Below are 11,559 nucleotides of genomic sequence, written 5' to 3'. Positions count from 1 at the left end.
TCTCTCTCTCTCTCTCTCTCTCTCTCTCTCTCTCTCTCTGTGTGTGTGTATATATATATATATATATATATCTCCTGATTTATCTCTATCTATCTATCTCGAGAGAGAGAGAGAGAGAGAGAGAGAGAGAGAGAGATCGCCATCCTATCGGTTCTGTTTCTTTGGAGAATCCTGACTAACACACACAGCCCTGACATCTTCAGAACCCCTTGTTCACTGGCAGATCCCCCTGACTTCCTCGGCTGAACGTCAAGTGAGAGATATTACCTTATCTACAGACCTTGGCCCTGGGGCCTCCAGGGGCCTGAGCCTGCTCTAGTGAAGGAGGGAGGCCCTGGGGGCTCACAAAGCTACCTGGGGGCTTCTGACATTTTCGCTGGGGTTGGCCTCAGAGTTGGGAGGGGGTGATAGGGTAGGGTATGGAGGGAGTGATTGTGGTTCTCTTTGTGCTGCTGTGGGAAGGCCTTCAGGTTCTGGCCTGCAAGCTCCTCGGGGAAGGACTTGCACAGGCCAGGGGCCTATGAGGGACTCTGACCAAGGGGGCTGTTTTCTGAAGCAGGATGAAGGGGAACTGTCTTCTTGGGAGGCATCCAGAGGACTCTAAGCTCTTTTACTCTTTCTTCAAGGGGCCTAGAGGGTTTCAGCCTAATGCGGGACCCAGTCCAGGAGCATTCTCCTGGGGATTGAAACTTCGGGCCTAGCCCAGAGGCACCACACTCTTCTTGACCAGGCCACCAAGATGCTGAGATGCTGGGATGCTGGGACGCAGGCTCAAAACCCATTTGTCTGTCCAGGAGAAGGGCGGGAAAGGGGGAAGAAATCCTACCCAAGTGAGAGTGAGAGGAAGTAATGGAAGGAGCAGCGTCTTCCCATACAGGGGCAGGACAGAACAGATCTCAGAGCAGGAGAGGGCTAGGCTGCAGGCCAGAGGCTCCCAGGAGCTAAGGGAGGGTGCTTTTCTGGAAGGAGGGAGAGTCCAGTGCTGCTGAAGGGGCAAATCCAATGCAAAGCTTGCATTGGACTTAATGGCCGGGAGGAAGCCACACTCTGAGTAGTGTGTTTGGGGAAGGAGTGGGGCCTGGAGCTAGGTCGCTCTGGGTTGAGGAGTGAGTGGGAGGGCGGCAGGGAGTTAGAGCTGCGGCTGGGCGGGCTATGATATTTAGGGCCTTTTGAACATGGCCGGGTTGGAAGCCCCTGGGCAGAATCCATCAGAGGAGAGGCTGAAGGCACAAAAGAGAGGGGAGCTAAGTGGCAGCAGAACAGGGGGTGGGAGCTGTCGCCTCCAAGGAGAAGCCTGGGACAACCATGCTGGGGGAACAGGGAAGGGCCCGAGATCAGAGGGAAAGGACGGCTCGGGGGGGGGGGGGGGGGGGGGTCAGTGAGACCATGCTCTGGTGGGGTGGTGGGACTTGCTCAGGGACCCCTCAACACTGCTGTCCATGCAGGCTCGGCCTCGAGGTCATGGCTGGCAGGGGTGGGCAGTGAGCCCTCCAGGTGGAAGATGCAACCAGTCCAGTGGGCTGAGCTCAGCTTTTCTTTGGGGGCTCAGACAGCCAGCAGAGTGGGGACAGCTGTGGCCCCCGGAGCCCTCTGGAAGGCTGAGGAGGCCTGACTGGGAGGGCTGGGTCGGGGGATCTACAGACATTCAGCCCCCCACGGGCTGTCCATGAGCAACAGTCACTGGGCAGGTGGGTCCAACACAGAATCAGGAAGGGCACCTGGCCCAACCCCTGATGCCCCTGGGCCCATTGGAGACAGGGGACTGGAGAGCTGGGCCTGAGTGCCCTGGCATGGCCCTGAGGTGAAGCTGGGGCCCGCTCGGAGCCTGGCACCCTGGGGCACTTGAGGGAACACTGGGAGTCCCAGTGAGGATGGCTCCTGGGGAGGTGCTGCCTGCGAGGGGCAGGGGGAGCAGGGGCAAAGACTGTGACAGGGAGTGAGGCCTGGAGCGCAGTGACACCTGTAGGACACATCCATTACTCACACCTAGGAGGAATGCTCTGCCGGCAGGAGGGGCGGGTGTGGAGCCGGCGGGCCAAGGGCGGGGCTTTTGAGTAACGACTGTGCCCACCACCCCTCTGGTCCCAAGGCTGCCCATCTTTGCCCTTAGTCACAGCCATTGAGAATGGTGGGTGGGGGCATCCTCTTGGAGCATTTTAGTCTCTATCGGACAGGACAGGATGCCTCGGTGTACGCGCCTCCCTCGGCCCCCGAAGCGTGCCGTTGTGGTGGACCATTTTGTACGTCCAGGAGTGAGGGTGTCAGCTCTCCCAGGCGGTTAGGGGCATGAATGTGAGGTATTCAGTTTGTGCTACAAGCGATGCCAACCAGCGCAGGGCAGGGGCCGCCCAACTAGCTTCCCCGCTACCTTTGGGGACGTGCGCTTCCACGGGAGAGGCACGCTCCCGGCCATCCTGTTGGGGCCCCTTCTGAATGAGGCCCGACCTTAAGCCGAATCCGTATTAAGCTCTGTGGCAGCCACTTTGTTGCTGTGGGGAAGTCCCGAGTGTGGAGTCACAGGAGTCCCTGTGGTTTTCGGGCTGTTGGAATCGGAAACAACCGGCAGCCAACCCTCGTGGGGCAAAGGCCGGCCGGGAGTAGAGCGGAGGGGACCGGCCGGGGCCGGCCGGGGGCGGGGCAGCTGGTGGGGACTGAAGGGGCGGTGCCGGGACTCCAAGGGGGCGGGGCTTCGGAAGGGGTGGAGCCCGACGGGGGCGGAGCCCGACGGGGGAGGGTCGCGGGGCGAAGCGCCGGGGTAACTCCCCTTCCACTGCGGTCCCGGACTTGAAGCGGAGCTCGGCGGCCCTGGCGGCCCCGCCTTCGGGCCGCCGAGCTCCTCCCGCTCCGCATTCTGGGTGAACGGGGTTGGGTGGAGCCTAGGCTTTGGGAGAGGAGGTGGAGGGGAGGCGGCAAATCCCTCCTCTCCCGGGCCGTCTTTGCGAAGTGGCAGGACTTCACCCTCCCGTGCAGCCAACGTGCGGCCTGCCTCAGCGCCCCCCCTCTCCCGCGCCCTGTATGGGTGTCCTTTACATGGGAGGAATACGGATCTTTAATTGGGTCTGTCACCCCCTCAGTGGAAAGAGGCTGGGGTACAGAGAGTCTGGACTGGCGGTGCAAGTCGCCCCCTGTCCCCTGCCGCCAGTGCAGTTACTTCAGCGGCCTCTTTCCTTCTCGGTAAAATGAAGGCCGGGGAGGTGCGGGGCGGGGGGCGGGGAGATGACGTGCTTCACAAACTTCTTGCCCTCAGCCCTCGGTGCAGCATCTTCCCGCTGCACAAGACGCCGAGCAGCCTCTCCAAAGAACCAAAGACATCAGCAGGCTTAGCTGACACGGGTGCGTCAGTAACGGATGCTCCCTTGACAAATGAAAACATAGAGGCACTTTTCTCCTGGCTGTTTATTACAGTACAAAGAAAAAACGCACTGGCTGGAAACAGACGCCAGATTTCAAATGTAGAGGCGAAGGGGGAGGTGGCAATTAAAACGTGATTACACAAGTCTGGGCACTGAGGAAAAGTTTACAGGACAGTGGGTGTGGGTTTTTCTATAACAGACACTTAAATATACATGACGATAATTGCAGATAAAAACCATCAAAGACAAACCCCAAGTCAACTATTAATGTTTACAGACTACCCCCCCCCCCCCCCCCCCAACCACAGACCTTACATGAAAACAAATACTGAAAGGCTTTAAAACCAGGAACCTCTCACCTCCACCCTGCAAGGTGCCACTGGGGAAGTGGGAGCCTGGGGTTCTCTCTGTCTGAATGATCAAGAGAGGACACTCTGGATCCTCAGGGTGGACAGCGCGGCCAGTGTGCAGCTCACAGGCCCTCTCTACACCCCTCCCAAAGCCTCAGAACTCTTAGCCTCCTGGCAAATTGCCCCTGCAGGGCACTTGTAAAGCTTGCTGTAATATGCGCATCAGTTAAGAGCCAGCGGAGACAGGTTTGCAAGAGTTTCAGAATCACACAAGACGATAGCATTTTTAGTGAAAATGGCAATAAATGGCCAAGGGGTTTCTATTTGGCGTTTGTCAGTTTGTACAATGCCTCTTGGTCACATCCACATCTCTCACTGCATCAAAACCGTAAGTGACTCAACTGCCTGGCTTCTAAGGTAGCACTGGAGCTTCACACGGGAGCGCTGGAGCAACGAACACAACCTGCGTATTGGCGACAGTGCATAATAAACACAAACAATGCATAATAAACACAACTCTACTGAAACAAAAGCCGTCACTTTATTTACAAAGTCACAAAATGAAGTATAAATACTTCTGTCATTAACGTTTAGGAAAACCATTTACAAAATTTTCAAATTATGTACAGGTAGCTTGAAAAATCACCAGCTTTCCATTCTGTCACAGGTAGAGAGAGGGATGAGCACAGGCGGATGCCACTCAGGTTGTGGGGAGGAAACAACTGGGTGGCTGTGCGGCGGGCGGTGGATTGGCCATGGCTCCACGCCACTGCCTAACGTGGTGAGGGCGCGGGGGTTTCTACGGGCACTTAAAGCCCCCCAGCGCTCTGGGGGGCAGCGGCGGGGGCAGCGGCGGCGGCGGCGGCGGCGTGCTCTTCCAGAATGTCATCGATGAGCCTCAGGTTGCACACCCAGCCCTCCTCTGGGCTCCCACTGGGGCCTTTCAAGAGGGCTTCAAAGAAATCCACCTCACTGCAGTCAGGGGCTGAGAGCAGACCCTTTAGTGGGGGCGGGGCTGGGGACAAAAAGTCGTAGGGTGGCAGCTCAGGGGGGGTACCCATTCTGCCGAATGGACCTGGGGACTGGCTGGCGGCAATGGCAGAGGTGGCGGTGGCGGCGGCGGCCACAGAGCTTGGCGGCTCGATGCCCTGTATGGGACTCACGGGACCAAAGCTGGCCATGCCCTGCTGGAGGGACTTGGCGGCGTTGAGCACGGGCACGGGACCTCGCACCGGGCTCTGCCTGAGGCTCTGGTTGCCCAGCAGGCCGAAGCTGGGGCTGACCAGAGCAGCACTCACCTTCTGGCCAGGCCTGCCTCCTGGGGCCACCTGACCAGGGGGCACGGCTGCCTGCTGCGATGGGAACGTCGGGGCTACCAGGGGAGCTCTGGCGGGCGCCTTGGTGAAGATCGAGTTGCTATCAAAGTGCGGCTGGATGCTACGGTCTACGCGGCTCAGGGGGGGCTCCCTCGAGACCGCTGTGGTCCCAGCCGCCGCCGCGGCCGCCGCCCACGCGGCATCATTGAACACTGCAGGCATTCTTGGCACACAGGGCTGTCTGAGCTGGTGGGGACTTGGGAGCTGGCTGCCCAGGGGTCTGGGACAGAACCCAGGCAGGGGCGCTCCTGAGGGGGCCGCCTTGGGAATCTGTGGACGACGGCTGCCCGGGGGGTTCTGGCCCGGGCGCGAGGGTATGGGGAACGGGGGGTTACGGTGGAAAATTCCTTGTTGCTTGCCCAGAGTCGGCGAGGCCATGCCCATGCCCTCGCAGCTCTGGTGCCTGGTGGGTGGGATCATTGCTGGATTCGGATTGTTCTGAAGGAGCCCAGCTCTGGGTGGCATCATGGGCTGACTGGATGGGGGGCTTGCCTTGGTCTGGCTACACTTGGAGGTGACTTGTTCTTGGACGGCTACAGAAAGAGAGAAGTGGGAGGTCAGTGCCACAGTCATCCTCAACTTGGGCTGCATCGGCTGGCAGGCGGCCCCTGCCACAGCACCAACCTCTTGCCTTCTGCCCTTGGCTCCCCAGCTCTTCTCAACTCCCCATCTTCCGCCACCCTCAGCTGACTGCAGTTCCTCTGGGAAGCCCTCCCAGACTCCCCGGGTCGGTGCCCCCAGCTCCCCCACAACACACGCACCAAGAGAAGATCACATCGGACTGAAAATGCCAGCTTATCGGTCTATTTTTTTCAGGTAGATGGTAAGCTCCCCAAGGCCAGGGTCTGGGTCTGCTTTTATGTTCAGCACTCTGTACGCAGGCCTGGCACTGCGCACGCCTTGGCAGAGGGCCACTCCTTGCCGATGGCCTTCCTGGACCTTGTCTGTCCTGTCACTGCAGCTGAAGCATGCCGGACATGCTACTCCAGCTTGGGCAGCTGGGACATTCAGCTGGTGCCATGCCCAAAGGAACGGGGGTTCTTGCAGGAGAACGGAGGTGGCCCTGGGCTAAAACGAAGAAGCTGACCACCTGCGGGAGGGCAAGCAGCCTCCCCCAGCCCCAGGTTAAGAGTCTTCTTGGCCTGGCCCAATATCACTTCACTGGCTCGTAGGGATTGTTTAACACTCATCTCCCCGGCTAGGCTGGAAGCTTCACGAAGTGGGGACCCTGCCTGACATTTTTTTTTGTTAACTGCTGTATCCCCGGCCAATAAATGTGGATTACATTCGTAGCTGCCATGGTAGGGTGGGGACCCCTGCTATCTGTGGGAGGCTCCGGGAGCCCCTGCCACAGACTCTTTGAGGAAGAGCGTCCCCAACCCCTGCTCCACTGTCCATGCCTGAGAGATGGCTCAGGAACACTGAGAGTGGAAGGTCACCCCAGCAGTGGCGAGGACAGGACCAGAACCCTGAAGGTGTGCCTTTCTCCTTTCGAGAAAGTCAGTTAATCTCTTGACTTAAGTTTTGATTTGAGAGTCATTAAAACCTGGCTTTCGATCGGGATGCTGCTGAAGCTTTCAATGTGGGGTCGATCCAGCCTGCGTGCTGTTTAACTGAGTTGCAGACCTCCCTTCCCTCCCGACTGCTTACTCTGCAGTGAGTTCTCACCCCTCACCCCCTATCCCCCTACCCCCCCCAACCCCCACCTGCCCCTTTGGGAACAATGACCTTAACTGCTTACCTTGAAATTGACTCATCTGTTGGGCAATATATGCACTCCGCTGTTCAGGGGTCATTGCCGTAAGACCTGATCTCTGCTTCTCTTGCTAAACAGAAGATGAGAAAGACGTGTTAGACGGGGGCTACCAAGAAAATTAGCCTTGGGATTGCTGTGTGGGGGCCCAGGACTTGGCTTTGGTGTAGCAGAAAGCATGAGTGAACACATCAACACACACTTGCATGCATGCCCCGCCCTCCCGAGCAAAATTTCACAGGTATAAACAAAAGTAGGATTCTGCACCTGGGTTAAAAAATCAACTGCGACAGCATAGGATGGGGCAGGAGAGACAGAGTTTAACAGCAAGAGCACACAGAGAAAAGGTTCAGGCATTTTGGATGTCCTTCTGCTCAGGATGGGTCAGCAGTGAGATGTGGTCACCAAAAGAGCAAATGTAACATTAGGCTGCATTAATAGAAGCAGAGTATGTCGAAGGAGGGAGGTGACAGTCCTGCACTCCTCTGCCTTGGCCAGACCATGTCTGCAGTGCTGACAAGAGTCTGGGCGTGCCAGTCTCAGGGAGACCCAGATGGACTGGCTGCACTGTGAGCGCACTAACTGATAGGGGTAGGGCTCGCACCCGGAACTGTGCAGACCACGAATGGCTGAGCAAACCAGGGATGCCGTGGATGGGGCAGAGCAGACCCTGGGCTATGTGGCGGTGGGTACCCAGACTCTGCAGGGCTGTCATGGGGAAAGGGCCCACACTTGTTCTGGGTGGTCCTGGCACGAACGGCAGGATGATCACACGGTCAGATAAATGCATTGTCTGCCACCCAGCATAGCCACTCGCTGCCAACTTCCCTTCATTCTCCTGCCTGGCTGGAGCATGGGCAACTGGGGACGAGCTTCCCGTCTCCATCACAGGGGCAGCTGGTGGGGTGGGGGAGGAGCCAAGCTTCAGGGCCGCAGGCCCAGCACGGAGTCTGGGAGTGGCTCAAGGAGACAGCCAGCAGAGAACCGGACGAGGGCCCCGCAGGCACGACTTGCCCTGAGACCCTCAGCCATTCGGTGTCAGGTTGTGAGTGGGACCCAGGTCCGACTCCCAGTGCAGTGCTCACCCACTGCCATCTCTCTCCCCTTCTCAGGAAGCCTGCTCGATAGGGTGCTGACAACCAAGGCAGCTCCGTCAGGGAGGATCCCCCCACCTTAGTCCACTTGTTGAGCTGCATCCCCCCAGATGCCAGAGGACTTGACCTATAACACGGGCTGCCTGGCAGGACCTGCATTTCTGCCCTCAGTGGGGCTAGTGTGGGCTGGGCCGGCGGAGGGCTGGCGCCTGGGGAGAATGCTGGGCTCCCAGGCCTGCCAAGCCTTAGAGGACAGACCCAAGGCACGGGGCAGGCAGACGACACCAGAAGCCGTTTCACCGTCCTGTCCTTAGCCGGCTTCCTATCCGGGCCCTTGCTCCCCTCCACTGGGGCCACGCCTCGGGCGGCCCATGGAGCTGCCCTTTTCCTGCTAGAACCTGGGGGGGCCGGGGCCAGCCCACCCGTGCTCACTGTCCTGAACGGCCTGCGCTCATTCTTTCACATCCTCCTCAAGGTCCGCCCTGCTATGTCATTCCAGTTAGGGATCTGGCCACTGCGGAGCATGGGGGGTCACATGACCGCCCAAGACAGGAAGTGAGGCTTGGAAGCTAGGCTCTGCCTGCAACACTGGGGGCAGCCCTTTCACTTCTGTTCTTCCCTTGGACCCTTATGCCAGCCCTCAGAGATCTGGGCAGAAGATCTACGGCCCCAGCTTATCATGTGACATCTGAGGCTCAGAGAGGTTAAATGACATGCCCAGAGTGACACAGCTAGGAAGCGCACTGTCTCCCAACTGCAGACCCAGTGCTCAGGCCTCTCTAGCCTCTTCGGCCCACTGCTTCTGGGGACCAGCTGCTTCTGGGGACTGGTTCCTGTGGCTGGCTGGGTCAACATCAACCCTAAATCCGTCCCCACCGTCTGCCCCATCAGTTTCCTCAAACACCGAAGTTGTACAAGGGTGGGGGGGGGTTCGGGGCAGGTGGAGGCCACAGAGCACAACCAGAGAAAAAGCAGGGGAAGGGTGTTAGAGTCCAAAGGGAAGGCAGTAGAGAGGAAAGGCACCCCAAGGGCACAGGAAATAAAAGAGAAGGCTGGGCTGGGGCAGGGGTCAAAGGGTGGAGGAACTGGGTGGTGTTGGCCAGATGAAAGAGAGCGCTTCTCCAACAGTCTAGAGTTACAGGGACCAGGGGACGTTGGCTGGTGTTCATCCAAGGAAACACAGAATCCGGAGCTTCCCGAGTTTCAGGGAAACTCTGGTCAGCGGGATGGCTACAGAAACTCCCAAGTTCAAATGGCACGTTGGCACCGGGCCTGCGGGGCTGGGCCTCTGGCATCCTGGGACACCGCCATCAAGCAGGAGTCTCTTCACTAGGCTGGGGAGTCCAGAGGCCCCGCAGCCCTCTCCTCCGGGCCTGGTCTTGTTGGCCCCGGGCAGAGGAGGCCTCCCCAGGAGGCTGCTTCCTTTGTTTTGCAGACGGAGGCCCCCATCCTTTGTTCTGAATCAATGTGCTCCAAAGATAAGCCCCAAGAAAACAGTTGTTGCCTTTTGACACTGACAATTAGAATCGTTGGAAAATGGAGAAAACAGGAAATGACAAATGTTTTCAGTGACCAGGAGGAAGTGATGGCTGAAAGTTGCTGCTTAGTGACGGACGCTTGTGAAGGATGGCTCAGGCAACCTGTGGCTGTTCCTAAGCATGGTTATGGAGCAGATCATCAAATGAGTCATTTTTCTAGGGCTGCAGTTGTCATGGTGCTCGGTGCTATTGTGCCAGGAGACACCGACCGGGCAGTGTCAGGTGAGTGCCGTGTGAGCCCGGGTGTCCTTCCCCCATGGTGGTCACTGTGCTGGGCCTGGGGCCATCAGGAAGTCTCCCAGAGAACTAGGGCCCCAGTTCTTTCCTGTCACCTCCCCACCCCCCGGTCCTGCTTGGCCAAGGTGCCACATTCACAGACAGGTCTCAGGCAGGACAGGCAACCCTGGAAGCTCTGGGGCCGCCTTTCTAGAAGCTTCATGCTGATGCCCAGGAAGCTGCAAAGCCCTCACCCAACTCTGGGGGCTCATGGAAGGGCTAGTGATTCATCTGTGTGTGCTAGGCCAGAGAGAGAGGGGTAAGAGGCTGGCCTGGACCCCACCACTGCCCCCCGACTCGGCTGAGCCTCACACAGCAGCCCCCACTAGCAGGCGAGGCCAGAAGCTGCGTTGGCTTCTTCCTTCAGCCACCTCCTGTAAGCTTGGATGCTTCCTCTCCACTGCGGGGGAAGAAGGGTCTCCTCACAGATTCAGCCACTTAATCAGGCAGAGGAGGTTGGGGAGAGGCAGAAGGGCAGATGACCAGCAGGATTCACACCCAGAGGCCTGCAAAGGGTTACTGGATGTTGGCCAGATTCAGACTGAAGTTATTCCCCCCAGTGCCCCCAGGAGGAGAGCGTTCTGACTCAGAAGGGGATTCCAAAGGAATAGCTCCTGGGGGATGGCAGGGAATGGATTCAAAGCCTTGCTTTGTGCAGCACACTGAGGGTGGGGGGAGGGGAGCAGGAGCGCGGGAAGTGGGGGGGGGGGGATCTTTTTCTACCTTTAGGTAACTAGGCTTCCTTTCCAAGCAGACCTGCCCCCTGAGTATCCCCACGGGGAGCCAGCCTGCCACACAGCAGAAGGCACTCAGCTATCTTAAAGGTTCAAAGGTTAATGAGCTCTACTGCACATGTTTGTTTGTGTATTACTCCACTAGGAAAAAACACCTTCTTTTGTAGTTTCTGGAAGCCAAATTTGGAAACAACTCACCCACCTTTCTGACCCATCCTTTGAAATGACAGGGAAGACAGCATTCTTGCTGGAGAGCATGAAATCAAGATTGGAATTCTTGGGGCTCTTACACCCATGAGGATGGGGATGCCTGAGACCCATGGGCTCTGGCTCCCCGGTAGCCTGTGGATGAAGGGAATGCAGACACTTCCACTGGGAGCCCTGTTGGAGGGGGTGCTGATGCTCTTGGGATCCGATTCTTCACCAGTATCCTTTGGAAACCATAGGGGCTTCCTACAGTGAACGACAGGCGAGGTTCCTTGTTTCCCGGTGCCTCCTAACTCTCAATGCCCATGATCCAGTTTCTCCAGAAGGCCTCCAGAATGATGGGATTGAGGAGTGTGCCATCAAGCCACTTCTCCTCTCTGTCGACTGCTGAGGCCGAGATCTGGCCCTCTTGCATTACCTCTGCTCAATGTCCTTCCTGGCCCAGAGTGCACCCAGCGAGCTGTGGGCCTCTGGCGCTGGAGCCCCGGGAATGAACGTGCTCAAATACCAGATGGGAAGATGGGGTTTACTTAGCAGCCCGGTAAGTCCCTCTGTCAATCAGCGGGCACACATTTCTTGGGGGATGGCGCTGGGCTTCTCATTCTTACGGACCTTATAATGGAGGGGGAGGCTGACAAGACACAAGTCAATTAATCAAAGAAGATCACTTCAGATGGTGACACATCTTCTAAAGAAAATTACGGCAGAGTGAAGGGCTCAAGAGCGGGTGGGCACGGCGGAAACCCTGAGGGTGTTCTGCTGGCGTCTTTCTGGGCCCCTCCGGGACCCTGGCGTAGGGGCCCCGGGGCCTCGCCCACGGAGAGGCTGGGGCTCTGGGGTCTGGACCAGTCTGAGGCTGACTCTAGGGGCTTCACAAA

At 58.1% G+C, this 11,559-nt stretch overlaps 1 protein-coding gene across 6 annotated transcripts in view; it reads right to left on the bottom strand.

Moving 5' to 3' along the window:
* Positions 1 to 3,385: 3,385 nt before the first annotated feature.
* MAMLD1 (mastermind like domain containing 1) overlaps positions 3,386 to 11,559 on the bottom strand; it is a 117,010-nt gene continuing 108,836 nt past the window's right edge. For 5 of the 6 annotated variants that reach the window (XM_073887906.1, XM_073887905.1, XM_073887904.1 and 2 more), the window contains 2 exons: positions 6,821 to 6,905; positions 3,386 to 5,612 (listed from right to left, as the gene is read on the bottom strand). In XM_073887906.1, coding sequence (XP_073744007.1) covers positions 4,513 to 5,612; positions 6,821 to 6,905 — 1,185 coding nt within the window. In that variant the 3' untranslated portion in view covers positions 3,386 to 4,512. The remainder of the gene's footprint in view (positions 5,613 to 6,820; positions 6,906 to 11,559) is intronic. The other variant, XM_025862887.2, reaches the window with a different exon arrangement.

The sequence above is a fragment of the Callorhinus ursinus genome, unplaced genomic scaffold (assembly GCF_003265705.2).
Source record: "Callorhinus ursinus isolate GAN/ISIS: 27379988/994484 unplaced genomic scaffold, GSC_fseal_2.0 scaffold84, whole genome shotgun sequence".
NCBI classification, from domain to species: domain Eukaryota; kingdom Metazoa; phylum Chordata; class Mammalia; order Carnivora; family Otariidae; genus Callorhinus; species Callorhinus ursinus.
This window is presented reverse-complemented; position numbering and strand designations above follow the sequence as displayed.